At 41.0% G+C, this 15,646-nt stretch overlaps 1 protein-coding gene across 1 annotated transcript; it reads right to left on the bottom strand.

Moving 5' to 3' along the window:
- Window positions 1-3,187: 3,187 nt before the first annotated feature.
- LOC128372950 (fascin-like) lies at window positions 3,188-9,542 on the bottom strand. The gene is made up of 5 exons (XM_053333163.1): window positions 8,663-9,542; window positions 5,439-5,595; window positions 5,200-5,321; window positions 4,810-4,980; window positions 3,188-3,506 (listed from the first exon to the last, which is right to left on the bottom strand). Exons 1-5 carry the CDS (start codon window positions 9,477-9,479, stop codon window positions 3,301-3,303), a joined length of 1,473 nt encoding a protein of 490 aa, XP_053189138.1. The 5' UTR covers window positions 9,480-9,542; the 3' UTR covers window positions 3,188-3,300.
- Window positions 9,543-15,646: the final 6,104 nt, after the last annotated feature.

Genomic DNA, 15,646 nt, shown 5'->3' with positions numbered 1-15,646 from the left:
AACCCTGCCACTTATTCGTTACCATGGCAACACGCTGAGATCCAGGCACTGAAGAATGAAAGATGTCTATGGTCTTTTCCTGTGTTTCTGTCAAAACCCAACATTTGAAGTTTGGCTCACATTTGAAGGACTGGGTGTTGTTTTCAGAGGAGGAGAGCTGAGTTTCCTCTGCAGAAGGACAAAGTAAGTAGAGTAGGTTACCTCCCTCTGCCCTCGCCTTCCCTTCTCTTGTACAGTTTTGGCTCAGCGAAATCTCAAGGGGACATGATGCAGACTCTTCCTTCCTTCTCCCACACACAACAGTATTTGCAAAAAATCATGACAACAGATTTTTATAAGTAGAGCAAGATGGTTGCTATGTGACTGTGAACTGAGCTTCTAATAATTTTTAGGTATGTATGAAATACCTGAGACACTGGAAGCTTTTAACCACCATTTGTATCACTGCTGGACACTTTACCTGTCCTCTTCACCAAGCAGCACTTTTTCCTTTCAGCCTGTTTCCACATTTGAAGTATTTAATTCACTCGACCATTTAAAAATCAGTTAAAGCAGGCAATCTGGATCCTTACCTCTAAGTGCCCATTTAATCACAACCTGCACCACACATAGATGAACTGAATGGAAATGAGCTAAAGTTATGGGTTCACTGACAGCATGAGCCACTACTGCAAAACTTCAAATTTTTCTTGCAACGTTGTACCTATCAAGACAAAATCTGTACTCTTTAACAACAATATTCAGGTTTTTGGCGTCAACATGGTTCAGTGATATCATTCATCATACATTCTCTGGACATGAAACAGCCCTGTGCTGCACTACATGTTCATCTCTTTAAGGCCTTTGATGCCGTTAATGACTGCATTTTACAAACAGATCATGCATCATGCTGCCTTGGTTTGGACGACCATGCTCAGAAGTGGTGTCATGCATATCAAATTATATTATATTGAATTACAAAACAGGCGATATGAATTGATGGTCTCACATTAACGTCCCCTTTAATAATAATGTGGGGGTACCACAAGGTTCTGTACTTGGCTATATACATAAACAATATTATCTCTTTCCAAAATCAAATCTTATGCACATGACTCTTTTCCAACTTCAGCCATGTCTAGATTACAGACTCTCTTCAGGGTTATACTGACATCAACGAAGATCAAACTTGCACTGGATGCTGAAGAATCAATGATGATCACTAACACTGTTACAAATTACAGTCAGGGGTGCAAACTGAATTTTTACTAAGAGATTGCAGATGTGATTTGTGTCTCTAAATAAGATGTTTTCTGAACTTTTTAAGACATGCTTGGAGGAATGGAGGTTAAACAAAAGTGTTTTCTGCTGTTGAACTTGGAATATTGGACACTTTTGGACCTGGAAAAGTGTATTAATCCCACAACAGGAACACTATGTGAGAAAAATTAAATATCCTGCTGTTATCAACTCAACAAAAAGATCAGTGATTGGTTTGGTTTCATTTTTGTGACTTCTGCTACCATGCCAGCATACTGGGGGTTAGGGAGCTTTGTTTGTGGTGGTCAAAGCTTTTAAAAATGATGTCCCGGTTTTTGTGGATAATCCACAGACCTCATTATTAACTGTTTTTATTGGACTTACTTTAAACCTGTTTTTATTAGACTTACTTTAAACCTGTTTTTATTGGGCTTACTTTAAACAGAATAAACAGCACCAATGAAAACTGTGGTGAGGTCTGTGGATTGTTGAGATGAACTAGGACATTGTTCCTTAAGATATATTACAGTTGAAATCATTTCACTTCCCTTGTTTTGGTGGTGGAAGAGAAAGAAATCTAAGAATCTCTCAAATCCTGGACAAATACACTAAAAACTTTCTGCAAACCTGCTACTAAATGTAAATGAGAGAACATGTGACTGACTCTTTCATTGGAGAAAAGAAGGATTCAAGACAATGGTCAACTGTCAGGAGGAGAAACTTTATTGGGGTTTTTACTCAGTTGAGGTCAAATGTATAAGAACATGAAAAGAGGCTGAAATGGAAGGCACAGCCACAACGATCGTCAGAGAGATAACTCCGTCATTGTGTTCACACAACAGCAGCAGGACCCAATCTAAGGCAGACATTTCATCAACAAACATGTGCTTATAATTTCTTTCAAGTCAACACTGACTACATTATTGTGCAGATTTTGAGTCGCTGACTTGTCACAGTTGGAATTAATATATCTATGACTGCATATTTTCATCTATTTAATGTGCTTTTGAGTGTGCAGTGTGTGGTGACCACTAGGCCCTACGCATCACCTCCTTTTTTACAGAAAAGATGATCATTTGAACTAAGAAGGCTCCTTTAGTTGCTGGGTAAATTTAAAAGCTTCTTTCACTCAACCAATCCTTTCATTTGTTTCTTTGGAACCTTACATTCATTTAAGGAACCAGAAATAACAGTGACTGTAGTCTTGAAGGGAAACTTGTGACTACAGACTACTGACGATGCATCTGGCTACACAGATTAAGTCTGTCTGCAAGATTGAGGAGAGGAAACTGGAAAGGTGCATTAAGTAGCGCACAAGCAAAGTACATGTTACATCTGCCAGCCACATCCCATTTTGTTCTTTAGAAACACTTTTTTTTTTTACATAATTTTCCATGGTTACTATGTTTTTGAAGCATTCAGTGACAAAGAAAGCATTATTTACAGCTGAAACATGTAAATCAGTAACATCCCTTTATCTGATGTGTGTTATGCTTTATAGTTTGAAAGAGAGCAGGAGATGAAAGCGGAGCAATAGCGGCAGCAGGACACTGAACAGGAGAAGGTTAGATATTGTAAATTATGAGTTATAGCGTCTACATGTTCGTTTACACCAGTAGTTACCACAGATAGGCTCGACTAATAATCTCAGTAATCATCCAGACGTATATCAGGTACAGCTCGTGTAAAGTTTGACTGCAAGTGAAACAAATAATGCTCAACCACACAATGATTCATTCATTTAAGAGAAAGTGAATGGAAATCCAAATCTCCAGTAAAAAGCACAAGTAAGAAGAGATAAGGATTGAGAAAGAAAAACAATAAAACACCTGTAGTGCTTTGGTGCAATAACTTCCAGTTTATCAGCTTTCATTTCAACCACACGTTCATCCAAACAAATTCACAGTTACACACACGCACGCGCACGCGCACACACACACACACACACACACACACACACACACACACACACACACACAATGCAAAAAAACAGCTACCTACAGAATCTATCAATAGTTAGAAGCATCATGTCAGATACTGGTGGAGTCCGGTTGTGCTTTCTCAGTATTCCCAAAGGGTGGCATTATCCACGGAGTCGGCGCTGGCCTTTAGCCCCCCAGCGTGGTCTCCTTTAAGGTACTTCCCTCCCAGAGCACGGATTGCCATCTTGTTGAGGTCGCAGAACTCAAATAGGAACTGGACAGGTGTGGCGCTGCTGCACGACACTGCTGTATCGTCTCCAACACACCAATACTTCCCCTGGGAGTCTGGACAAACAACACACACTTAATGAAGCCTTAAAGTATACATGAAGGGCTGGTTGACGTTTATGTAATATGTCCATAAATCAAATCTACCCTCACTGCATTTAATTTCAAGGTTGCCATGCTAATACTAAAGAAATAATATTTAGGGAAATATTATTTTTATGCTTTTTAAGGTTATTTTTTTTATTTCTACCAAGACTCAGATTACAAGTTTGATACCATTCTTGTATATGTGCAGTTTTGGCTGACCCTCACATTATCAACTTTATACGCTGAGAAAAACGTCCAAGTTGTGATCATAGTTTGTTTCTACAGAAGTGTATTCCATTCACTTGAATTATATTTTTAAGTATTTTTTTCTATTTCTCTGAATTAATGAGATAATTTTCCTGTTTTTCTGAGTCATTTCTTCTGAATTAACATGATACTTATTCACATCTACACACCTTCTCGAACTCTCCGATCCTCCTCTGCCAACCAGCTCTTCGCCCCATCTGCCAACTTAACCACCATGGGGTCAAGAGCTTTCAGCCGATCTGCCCCCCGCCTATGGAACTCTCTCCCACCAGACATTCGCACTTCGGACTCTGTCTCCACCTTTAAATCCCGCCTGAAAACGCACCTATTCAGAGTGGCCTACTCTGTCTCACACTGACTATGCACTCACGTTCTTGTTTATTTATTGTACTAATGCACTTTGTAGTCACATTCATATTTATTCTTTATCTTTGCACTAAATGTCACCTGATTTATACTGTTTGATGTACTGTTGTTGTGTTATATGTGCCTTGTAAGGTGACCTTGAGTGCTTTGACAGGCGCCTTTAAATAAAATGCATTATTATTACTATTATTATTATTATTATTATTATTATTATTATTATTACTACTTCAAAATCCTCCAAAAGCTTCCACCTACAAGTAACATTAACCTACCATTGCTGCTCCTAATCTATGGACACGTATTTCTGTCACGCCAGGAAAAAGAATAAAGCATCAGAGGTGAACATCTAATCACATTAAAGTCATAAAGTCCCAGCTGGTCTCATCATAACATCTACCCTCTATCTGATGTGATTATTTCCCTTCAGCTGTTAGAAGTGAGGCTTCCATCTTAACATGTAGGACTGAACGTTTTTGACATTGGTTCGCCTTAGAGGAAGTATAAAAAAAAAAGCCACTGCTCATTTCTGTAGTTGGGTGAACTATGTGGCTTAAAGTAAATGGAGGAAAGTATGCATAAAAACCAACATCATCGGTCTGTAAACTCAGTGTTGTGTTTGTCCTCCAACATGGTTTCCTACCTTTCAGGGCGTAGGCTCCGTTGTGGAACTCCAGCTGGAAAACATCATAAGATGCTCGGTTGGAATCGAGAGTCGCAGTTCCTGCTTTACGAGCCCCGATGAAACCATGTTCTCCACGCAGGACAATGATTGGACGGTTGATCAGCTTCATCAGGAACTGCTCAGCCTCTCCTAAAGACACAGACTGGTCAGGGTTGGATCGGACAGATGTAGGACTTGTTTCCCATAAGCATTTTGATGATAGGTCTTGCCTAGCAATAAATAGTACTCAGTACTCTGCATTGTAAAAGTAAAATTAAAATGCAATAGAACTCATTTTAAAATGTACAAATGAAAAGCACTATAATAAGATATTTTCATTAGCTCAGCAACATCTGAAACATGACTGACCTTGGCTGTCAACAGTAGCAGCTAGTTGTCCGTTCTTCTTGGCGATCACATACTTGCCGTTTGCTGCACGTACACACACACGACCGTCACGCCACTCCAGTTCAAAGAAACTGTTGGCAGACCTGACACACACACACGTGATATCAAACACACTGAGCCGACTGTGACTGGCATAAGTGTATGATTGTCAACATGATGATCGTGTGTGTGTGTGTGTGTGTGTGTGTGTGTGTGGTTACTTGGTGGAGGCGGTGCACTGCAGTCCTCCAGTTGCTGTCAGGGTCCAGTATTTCCCAGCAGCAGTCCTGAAGGCACACTTCCTGTCCTCACGGCTCATCTCCATCTGGAAGACTTCCTGGTCCCCTTCTTCATCCTGATTGGCTGACAGGTCCATGCCTAAAAAAAGTGGGGCAGTGTGCTGTCAGTTTTCATTTGTCTCCGGAGGTTTTCTTCCTCATCTGAAACTCAACTGCGCTCTAATTCATGAACGTCCCCTAAAAGGTTCTTAAAGGGACAGGATGTCCTGAACTGTCTCACTGTGTCCCAAATCTATACTGCACTACATTAACTGTAAGCAGGTTTTCAGTCCATAGTGTGTCCACATTAGAAAACTGCCAAACCAGAAAGTATGCATAGTGTATTTGGTCCCTATTGTCCTGCGTTGCAACGCACAGCGGAAACAGATGCAGGAACAGCTGGAATTTTTAAGAGTGGATAGGGCAGTTTCTCCCATTTTTGAATACGCTGGTTGTCTGCGGTTACAGCTGTGACATCACAGGAGGTTTTGCATTGTTTCAGTTTAGTATGAGACATGAAGTAGGCTTTATTTGTTTTACACTATCCACAAGAACAGAATATTGTGATTAGTGGTTTAAGGTATGTATCGAATTTGTATGCAGTATGGATTTGGGAGAATGTCCAGCTGTTGGAGGCCAAACTGATTTATTGCACTTTAGTAGGGCTGTAGCTAATGATTATTTCCATTATTAATTAATTGGTTGATTAGTTTCTCATTTAACCAAATAGTCATTTAGTCTTTAAAAAAGTCATAAAATGTCGACCCACACGCAACCTAAAATTTCATGTTTTGTCCTAACCATATTATATATACACTATATACTACTATACTATATTATATATACTATTCCTATTTAAGATGCTGGAATCAGATAATTTCTGCAATTTTCTTTAAAAAATGACCCAAAAATGATTACCCATTCATTAAAATAGTTGCCAACTAATTATAACACCCACACAGTTGATGTGCCAGTCCTGAATGAGGCGAGGTGACAGGAGGAATAGTTGTGATGACAGTGGAATAACAGCAAGGATGCAAGTTTTTCCAAATCGGAAAAATATATAGTTTCATAGACGAGTCAAAAATACAACAAATCTTTTAAATGCATTTCATTCTGGTTTGCCGAGACATTAGCAGCTCTGCTTCTTCTATGGTGAATTTCCAAAGCTGTAGACTTCAGACTTAATCTCTAAGCATGCATATGATAACAAAAATGATGACTTGACTCTTGCAAGCAGAAACATTCAAGTCTGAAGTTTGCATAGCTAGAAACTTATTACAAATACATTTAAGAGGTAAGATGGTGATTTAGTGTTGTATTGTTGCCTATCTACACAGGAGGCATTTCAACTGCATTTTTTACTCGTCCATGTGATCCACGTCTGATGGAAAAAATGTTTTATTATTAAAAAGGAGCTGCCTACAACAGCTGCACAATGGCTCGTTTTTCACTCACACTTGACACTCATAACTCCAACCTGAAGCTTTTTTGGACTTTAAGTACATTTTCTTGCAATTCTTCACTTCATGTCTCTACAGTGATTGTTGTACTGGTCTCAAAGCGTTGCCAAAACTGAGACAGCCTACACAGCAATACTGAGCCTGAACGCACCCTGTGTAGATGCTGACAGAGGACTGAGGAAGTTGCTGCTTCATTACTGATGGCTGTTTTTACAATGCTGCATGTGAAGAAACACTGTTAATCTTCAGTGTGGGTCACACTCAAAAAACTGCTGGATCATTCACTTTTTATATAACTCTCCCTGCCTCCTAATAACCTACTGTATTCAAACCTCATCACCTCCAGTTTGTGATGCAGGCTCTGTTAAAACTCCAAAGCCCAAACTGAGATAACTCTGATCTGGGTTATTTTTTTCAACCATTTCAGAAGCTCATCCAGAGCCACAGATAGATAGAAGATATTATACAACTGATTTAACGAGCTGAGTCACACTCCACCTGAAGAGTAAACTGAATTTCACGAGTGCAATTGGTGAAGCACCCTTCAACAAAGACGAGGTCTCAGTTATGTAAGAACACAGTTCGTAAAGAAAACGTTCAAATCGGAGATATGAAAGACCCGCAAAGTGGTTGAGATTTGACCTAAACTTGTCTCAAATGATTTATAGCACTGTGCATTTCTCCAACAAAGAACAGTTCTCGCTATTCAATTAAAAGATTGACCCAAAAACCTAATTTTCGTTCCTGTCCCATTTAGAGTTGTTGGGCTTAAAGCTCATGTCTGTATGTTATCTCTGTGACTCTACCCTGTGGAACTTTAGTCATACCTTAATGGCCGTAACTTAAATCACATACCAATCAGGTCACAAGTCAAGGCCTGAAGCTGACCTCTTTCAAACAATGAATATCTTTCTTCTTCCATGATTAATCTCTCCTGAAATTCTCTCTCTCTCTCTGTATCTCTGTCTCTCTCTCTCTCTCTCTCACACACACACACACACACACACACTTCCACATTAATGCATATTGACTGCATTGATAAACTGCTGTCCATGATCAGTCCCAGGATGGCAGCACAGACTCAAAGTGAGACTCAGTGGCGTCAAGACAAAGAGGTTTGCATGTGGCATAAAGAAAAAGAGCCACAGTCATTTCACTCAGCAGGACAATCTGAGTCACACCTCATTCTCTCTCTCTCTCTCTCTCTCTCTCTTTCTCTCTGCAAATCCCTCTGGCTCTCTCCTCCATTTGATCTCTTTTGTCTCCGGTCTTGTTTTCTGTCTATTCGGTCTATTCTGAGATAAAGAATGATGGATAACTGTAGGCTGGAGCTGACCCTGAGCCAGCCACAATGCAGGGGTAGAATTACTGCAGAAAAATGTGAAGCTAGGCAGAGACCGGCCAAAAAAGGAGGAGGGAGGGAGGGAGGAAAGGAAGGAGGGAAGGAAGGGGGAGAAAGTGAGAGCATGATAATGAATAACACATGGTAGGGAAATGAAGTAACAGGGGTCTCTAATTCTGTTCTGCTCCCTATCTTTCTTTCTCACACACATTGTGGACACACACACACACACACACACACACACACACAATGCAACAGCTGCCTGTGGTGTGTGCCCAGTTATGCAGTGACTTCATCAACATAGTGAAATGTGATTTTTTTTGGGGGGGTGGGGGGGGCTCTGAGGGGCCGCAGAGCCTCACCTTGCCTCGTGGAGACGTTTCTCTCGTTCCCCGCAGTCAGCACGACCTGCGCGTGGCTCCGCTCCAGGCCAAACAGTTCATCCTTCCCGACCCGGGTGCCCTTCCCAGACTTCATTGTGCCGGTGGGGCCTATAGGTGCCAGGTAGCGACCATTGCAGTCGCGGAATGCCACTTTACCGGAGAGGAACTCCAGCATGTACCCGGTGTCTTTGTCCGTTTTTGTGGACAGGCTGCCGTCATTGCGGAGGAATCGATTGTCAGACGTCTCCAGATGGTAGCGCTGGTCCCGGTACACCAATGTCACAAGCGAGTCGACCCCCCAGGGGACATCCCGGTCTATTGACACCTCCTGGGGGCTCAGGTGCGCAAAGCGTTTACGCGCGAAGCTGTAGAGGATGACCTGCGGGTGCACGGCCAGGTGCACGCTCCACTGCTCCGCCGGTGAGGCTGTCTGAGCAAAGCAGGTGATCCGGTCCTGGCTGCCACCGAGGAACCGACCGTGTGGCTCGGACTGCAGCGACCACCGCCCGTCGGCTTCAGTGATGACGAACCGGCAGTCCCGGCCCCGAGTCTCGCTGTCCGCAGTCACGTTTCCGTCTTTGTCCGTGGCAAGGTAGCGGCCCAGGTGGGACCGGAGGAACACGACGCTGCCGTCCTCCCCGGTCTGCTCCAGGGTCCATGTCTGCTTTTTCTTCAGGCTGCTGGCCGAGGCGTTGATTTTGAAGCCGAAGGTCTCCGCCGTCAGATACTTCCCCTCGCTGTTGATGAGACCCAGAGGGATCTGCAGTAGGTCCCCGTCGGCGCCGTTTGCAGACATGATGTGACAAATAGAAGAGAGGAGAAAAGAAGAGATGCTGTGTTGGTTGAGACGGACGGACAGGACGAGAGAGAGAGTGTGTGGGTGTCTGAGGGTGGGACAGAAAGAGAGAGAGAGAGGGGGAGAGCAAAGAAGAGAGAGAGAGAGAGAGAGCTGCTGACTGATGAAGATGATGCTGCTACTGCTGCTGCTGCTGATGAGTGTCCCCTGACTGCAAACCCAGACTGCCTCGCTGGAGCTGCAGGAGTTGCAGAACTGGGAGTTTTTTTTTTTTTTTTATAACAGCAGTACACGCCCCAGATACAGCCAGCCAGCTGGAGGGAGATGACTGTAATTTAGGCAAACTATACTCCACCCCTGCAGCCCCACTGTTCACCTACAAGCACAATATTTAAAACCTTGTAATTGATTTCATTCACTTAAACATTTCTTTCCCCCTTCTTTCCCCCACCCACCCCTCTCTCTCTCTCTCTCTCTGTAGCCTAATTGAGATCTGCTCACTATCAGTTCCACATGGGTAGAGCCATTCATCAACTGACAGACCAGTGTTTGTCTTCAGTACTATGTGTGTGTGTGTGTGTGTGTATCTGCTGGTCAGCTCTAGAGAAAATTGAGAAAAAGTTTGTTAGAAAGTGAAACAGATGATCAAAGTGGAACTAAGAAGGCACAGGACAGAGTAAGCACGCTGCTGTAAGAACATTCATTTATCCCTCCGTGTGTCTGTTCACACTTTTGATCTGTTTCTCATGCAAACCTTTGTTCCAATGAAGGGAAGTCTTATTGTGAGAGCATACAAAGATATTGTTAAACAATGCTTTGCTTCTGGGGACAATTTGGGGAAGGTCCTTTCCATTCAAAATTACAGTGCTGTGTGCTCAAAGCCAGGTCCATATGCGGAAATGTCTCCCCACTTTGGTTTGGAAGACTGTTCTGACCTCAACCCAATTCAACACATTTTAGGATGAATTTGAACTAGATATGAGAATCACACCAAACTACTTCAAGGATAGGTTCACAATTTTTCAGTTCTCTGGCATCTGTCACAGAAATGGCTTCATAATGCAATTTTATCATAAATGGCGAGGGTTTAAAGCTTTAATTGAAGCTAATATGAAGCTTTGGCTGCCCAAAAATAGTCAAATCAAGTCAGTGTGTCTTTTTGGTGCTGAATTCTCACTTTTTGTTGCAATCCATCAACCTTAGCTCAACGGGGAAACAAGAGTGTAAATGAGATCCACTTTATTTGATTTAGTCAGACAAGTGAAGCCTCATATTATCTTCAGATGAACTTTTAAATACTTTTTTCTTAAAACAAGGACTGTGGATTATTTTGTCCCCTATCATTTAAGTTGTGAGCACACATAAAGGAGATCCATAATGATCAGTATGAACAGGATGAATGATTACATCAAGAAAACCTGTTTAAATGTTGAAACAAACACCTGTCGCTTAAAAACAGACATTAAAAATTGTGAACCCGTCCTTTAAAGTTTTCTCTCCTCCAGGCGATGGGCCTCTTCTCACTCTTTCTCTCCCTCCTCTCTCTCTCTGCTTTTGCCCCTGGAGACATCTCGTCATGGTAACGTATATGTGCTGTAGGGTGAGACGTTATGTCCGTTATGATATTCTTTCCCTGCCCCCCATTCTTCCTCTTTTTGTTTTTCACACACACACAAACTGTACTGTGCACTGTAAATACTGAAAATACTGGAAGAACTAGTAGGCAGTAGTTATAGTAAACGTTCTGCAGTAGTGTAGGCAATTAAAAATATTCTGTTTTGGACGACACACAATAAATCAGATGACCAAAGCCAGTTCAGCTTGGGTTGTTTCCTGATGTTGTTCCTTTCTGTGTGATTCACACATCTGTGTGGTCAGCTCTCCCTGCCTCTTCCGTCCTCCTCCCCTGGGATCTGTCATGACTCCTGCCTGCATATCCACCTTTATTTAAACTGGAGAGAGCTGCTGACGTACGTGTGTGTGTGCTTATCTTTTCCTCACACCTAATACAATAATATTAGCAGGTTGATGCAGAGACCCACGAGAAGTCACTTTATCCACTTTAGTTGTTCTGGTTTGTCTCTTCCCCTGCAGCAATATTTAACTATGCATCTGATTATGTTAATGGATCTGATTTGAATAAATGTTTGATTAGATTGACTTATCCAGCCAGATTTTATAAAATGGTCTAGGTAAAGCTTTACTTTGCAGGTCGCTGTATATACATTTTCAGATATTTATCAGTTGATTTACAGACGAGGTGGTGTGGTGTGGAACAAATTATAGGAAAAATCAACAAAGTGTTAAATTGGTTTAGTTGATATGTACCCACTCATATTTAGCCTCTCTTTTACAGGAACGCCCTAATCACAGTCCACCTGGAAGCTGACCAAGTCGACCACAGTCCGATCTACTGGTCACTGTGCAGCTCCACTGGAGGAGTTTTTGGGTTTAGTGGTGGTAATGAGGAAAGGGCGAGCACTGCGTTAATCTTTGGTTTTCAGTGTGTTACTGTTATTCTTAGGACAGTTCTTTTAGAAGGTTGTGTAATTTTGAAGTATACCGAAAATGTGCCTGATATGCTAATATATAGTTAACACATAAAACTACACACCCTGAAAACAAAGTATTTTCTGTCATTTAAAGAGTCGTTAAGAGTCTAACTTAAGATATTTTGCAAATTAACAATTTGGTATGAGCGGAGATATAATGAATCAGAATTCATCAACTAAACCAAATTAATCCAATCTAGGTTTTTTTTTTTTACTGTAATCTGTACCAAACCGCATCACCAGCTCTATAAAATCTCCTAAAAATGAACTGTTAAATACCTGAAAATCACTAAATGTCTAAAATAAAGTGTACTGTTATCTGCTTCGATAGATTAATAACTACCTCACTGCAGTGTCCAGTAAAATCCCTTCAGCACAGACACGTGACTTGATTGTAGTTCTCAGTCTCTGTAGAGCACTTTAGTCAACTTTTGTTGTTTTGAAATGTGATCTATAAATAAACTGACTTGACTACTTCAGACAGTCACACTGATTTTATAAAACTGGCAGATCTTTTTCATTTGCATGCCAGTATGACACAATCAGTCCCTATCTGCATAAGTTTGCATCTAAGTGTTTGTGTTGCTTTGTAGAAAACAATTGTTTTGTGCAAATTACTGTCCTGCAAAGCTCATGGGACATTTGAAGTGAGTTTGTGTCTGCATGTGTGCTAATACATGTTGTATTGTTTTAAACTCAAGATAGAGAGAATATTAAAATATAGATTTTGCTTTCAAATCACTGTTAAAAGATACCTCTGGATATTTTGACTGTTGTTCAGACAAAAAAAAGGCAACTCTAGGACATCACTTTGAGCTACAGACCTTTGTTTTCTTGACCATAGCATTTATATTTTACAGATTTTGTTCAAACACAATGTAATCGACAAAATCAACAATATTTCTCAGTTGCAGCCCTGGCACGTTGTCATCTGGATAGCCTGAAGAAGGAAGAGAGGCAGCAACAGAAAGCAACACGTCCCTAATTTAGATTTGTCCTATTTGCCCAATGAAATCAAGGCATTGACACTGAACAGACGCGGCAAGTGAAGAGCTGTGTGTCCCCAGGAAATTGGACTTTCTGACTTCTGGCTTGTTTCTCTCTCACTCTCTCTAATTCATCTCTCACTTGCTTAGGTCTCAAGTCTTTAGGTCTCAAGTCTTTCAAAACATGGATGTATTGTGTTTATTTGACTTTCAAATGACAAGATTCCCAGGTATTTAAATTTTAGGAGCAGTTGCTTCTTGCTGCCATTGTATAAAATGGGAATTCACTGATTAATTGAGTTCAAAGCCAGAATGCAAGAGATAGTTTAAGCTGAAATGTGAAAATGAACATTGGGTAGCCTGTATGTTGCTAGTGAAGTGGAGACAAAGTGAAGAAGAGAGTTTTTTGGTCAAACATTACTCCATCTGAAGGATGTGTGAGTGTGTGGGATTATATGGAAAGTAATGCAAAGAGGCTTGGAGTGGGACTAGGACTCAGGGGTAGGTGTTGGGACTCGGCCTCTGCAAAAAGAGTCTGAAGGTGGACAGGATATGCACACTAACTGGGACTGAGTCTGTTAAGGGAATCTGGAGGTGGGGCTTTTGGATAAACCATAATATTGCCCCCATCTGGGCATTTACAGAATAACAACAAGGGTGTGGACCTGGGTAATTTATGGCAAAAAGATTAAGACAACTTTTGTTTTTAATATGACCAAACCTGCCAGGAGGGACCACAAGAGCGAGCCCACCACACAGCTATCAGGACTGTCACTGGTCTCTGGGTTCTGTCAACTCTGATGGATCACTCAATGTTTTGTAGTTGAGTATTTTTACATTGTGGTATTTTTTATTTAGGTACTTTAACTTTACTTTCTGAGTACTTCTACCAGCACTGTTCAATGCAACATAGGTCATTTTAACAGTAGATATTTTGTCTTGTCATAGTAAGAAAATAAAATAACATTAACACAGTTTATTTATTTAAAGTGTCCCAGTAAACTATGGCAGTGTGACACTGAGCACAAATACACAATAATACCAGGACCCTGTTAATTAATTTGATTATATGCAACAGATCTTTTCCTATTGTGACTATTTTTAGTGGAGTCATTTTAATTTACTGATCCCAGGTGTGTTTTATACATGTATTTCAGGAATTCCTCAAAATTCCTAATTGTCTTTCTAAATATCTACAATTATGCTAACATTTTATTCTACATCAGAAAATATGAAACTGAAAAAAAGTGTTTAACCTCTTAACGCACGCTGTTCCGTTCACGGGACAGGACGGATGTTAGGAGGTAGCCACACGTTCTTCTGAATGTTTTAAACACCAACCCTTAAACATATATATTCATGCCGTACATCGTTGGAAAGCTTAGATTGTCCTGATTCATTCAAGACCACTCACGAATTATATGGTTGCTCACAGCCGTAAAAGTATTAGCGATTAGCTTGGCTAGCCCCTGAGCTAAGTAAGAAAAGCTATAATGCCTACATACCTTCAAAGTCTTCCCTTTATCCACAACGATCATCTTATGACTCAGGACTTTCTGTACAGATCGCCAAGTATCCATTCGGCTGAAATATGAAATCCGTTTCCATAAAACCAGAATATTGTCCTCAATATGTCCATGTATTTAGTCCAAACTTAACGTAATAACACAAATAACAAACCATATACGGTCCATTTACGTCATTTCCTGACCTGCGCGTCCATCTCAGAGTACACGTGACTAGATGTTTACGACCGTGAGCCTCTCCTGCTTCTGACGACACCACACACAAGCCAATCGGTGTTTAGGTTTAGGCAGTACATGTCTCCAAGGCCAATGAGGACATGTGACCGACAACAATGACGACATGGCTTTGATTGACTGCTGTTCTAGCCTATGGAAATATTCGGTGAAATGAAGTTGATAACCTTTTAGCCAATAGTCAGAGGTTTCCAACGGTGTATGACACTAAGCTATCAGTTTGACTGTCCATAAACAAACTCCAAGCGTAACCGGCGTGCGCCCTGTGCGTAAAAGAGTTGAACCATATATCATTACGCACACGGCATTTTGGTACACGGTTGGTTCTTCTTCGACTTAACATATGACTTATACCAAAATAAACAGATAGATAGATAGATAGATAGATATGGCCAAACAAAAACATATGGTTATATGTAATAATAATAATAACAATAATAATAATAATAATAATAATATGGCGTCAGCTTTCATTAGAGACCAAGATTTTGATTGTAGGAAAAGGGGTTGTGAAGTTATAGGTGTTTGATTGCGGTTATACAGCTTTGGTAACCAAGTGTCCATTTGGAGTCTCCAAAAAGGACCTGAGGAAAACGCATGGACATACCTGTTGAAAAATAATTCAGAAAAAATCATCTTTTGGTCTTTTGACTCCAAATTTGGACTGCATGAAGCCAAGACATGTGGCTGTGGCCTCATTGTGTATATATCCTGCTGAGAGGTCCCTGAATGTCTGTACACATGTCATTGTAAAGGCAAACCTATGGGCCACTATCTGCCACTCTTTGTCAGTAAGTCACAGAATCACACAGACACTTTTACAAGAATCCTGAGAGTGTTTCCTTTCCAATGATACCAGACACATCTCT

The sequence above is a fragment of the Scomber japonicus genome, chromosome 2 (assembly GCF_027409825.1).
Source record: "Scomber japonicus isolate fScoJap1 chromosome 2, fScoJap1.pri, whole genome shotgun sequence".
Taxonomy (NCBI): Eukaryota; Metazoa; Chordata; class Actinopteri; order Scombriformes; family Scombridae; genus Scomber; species Scomber japonicus.
This window is presented reverse-complemented; position numbering and strand designations above follow the sequence as displayed.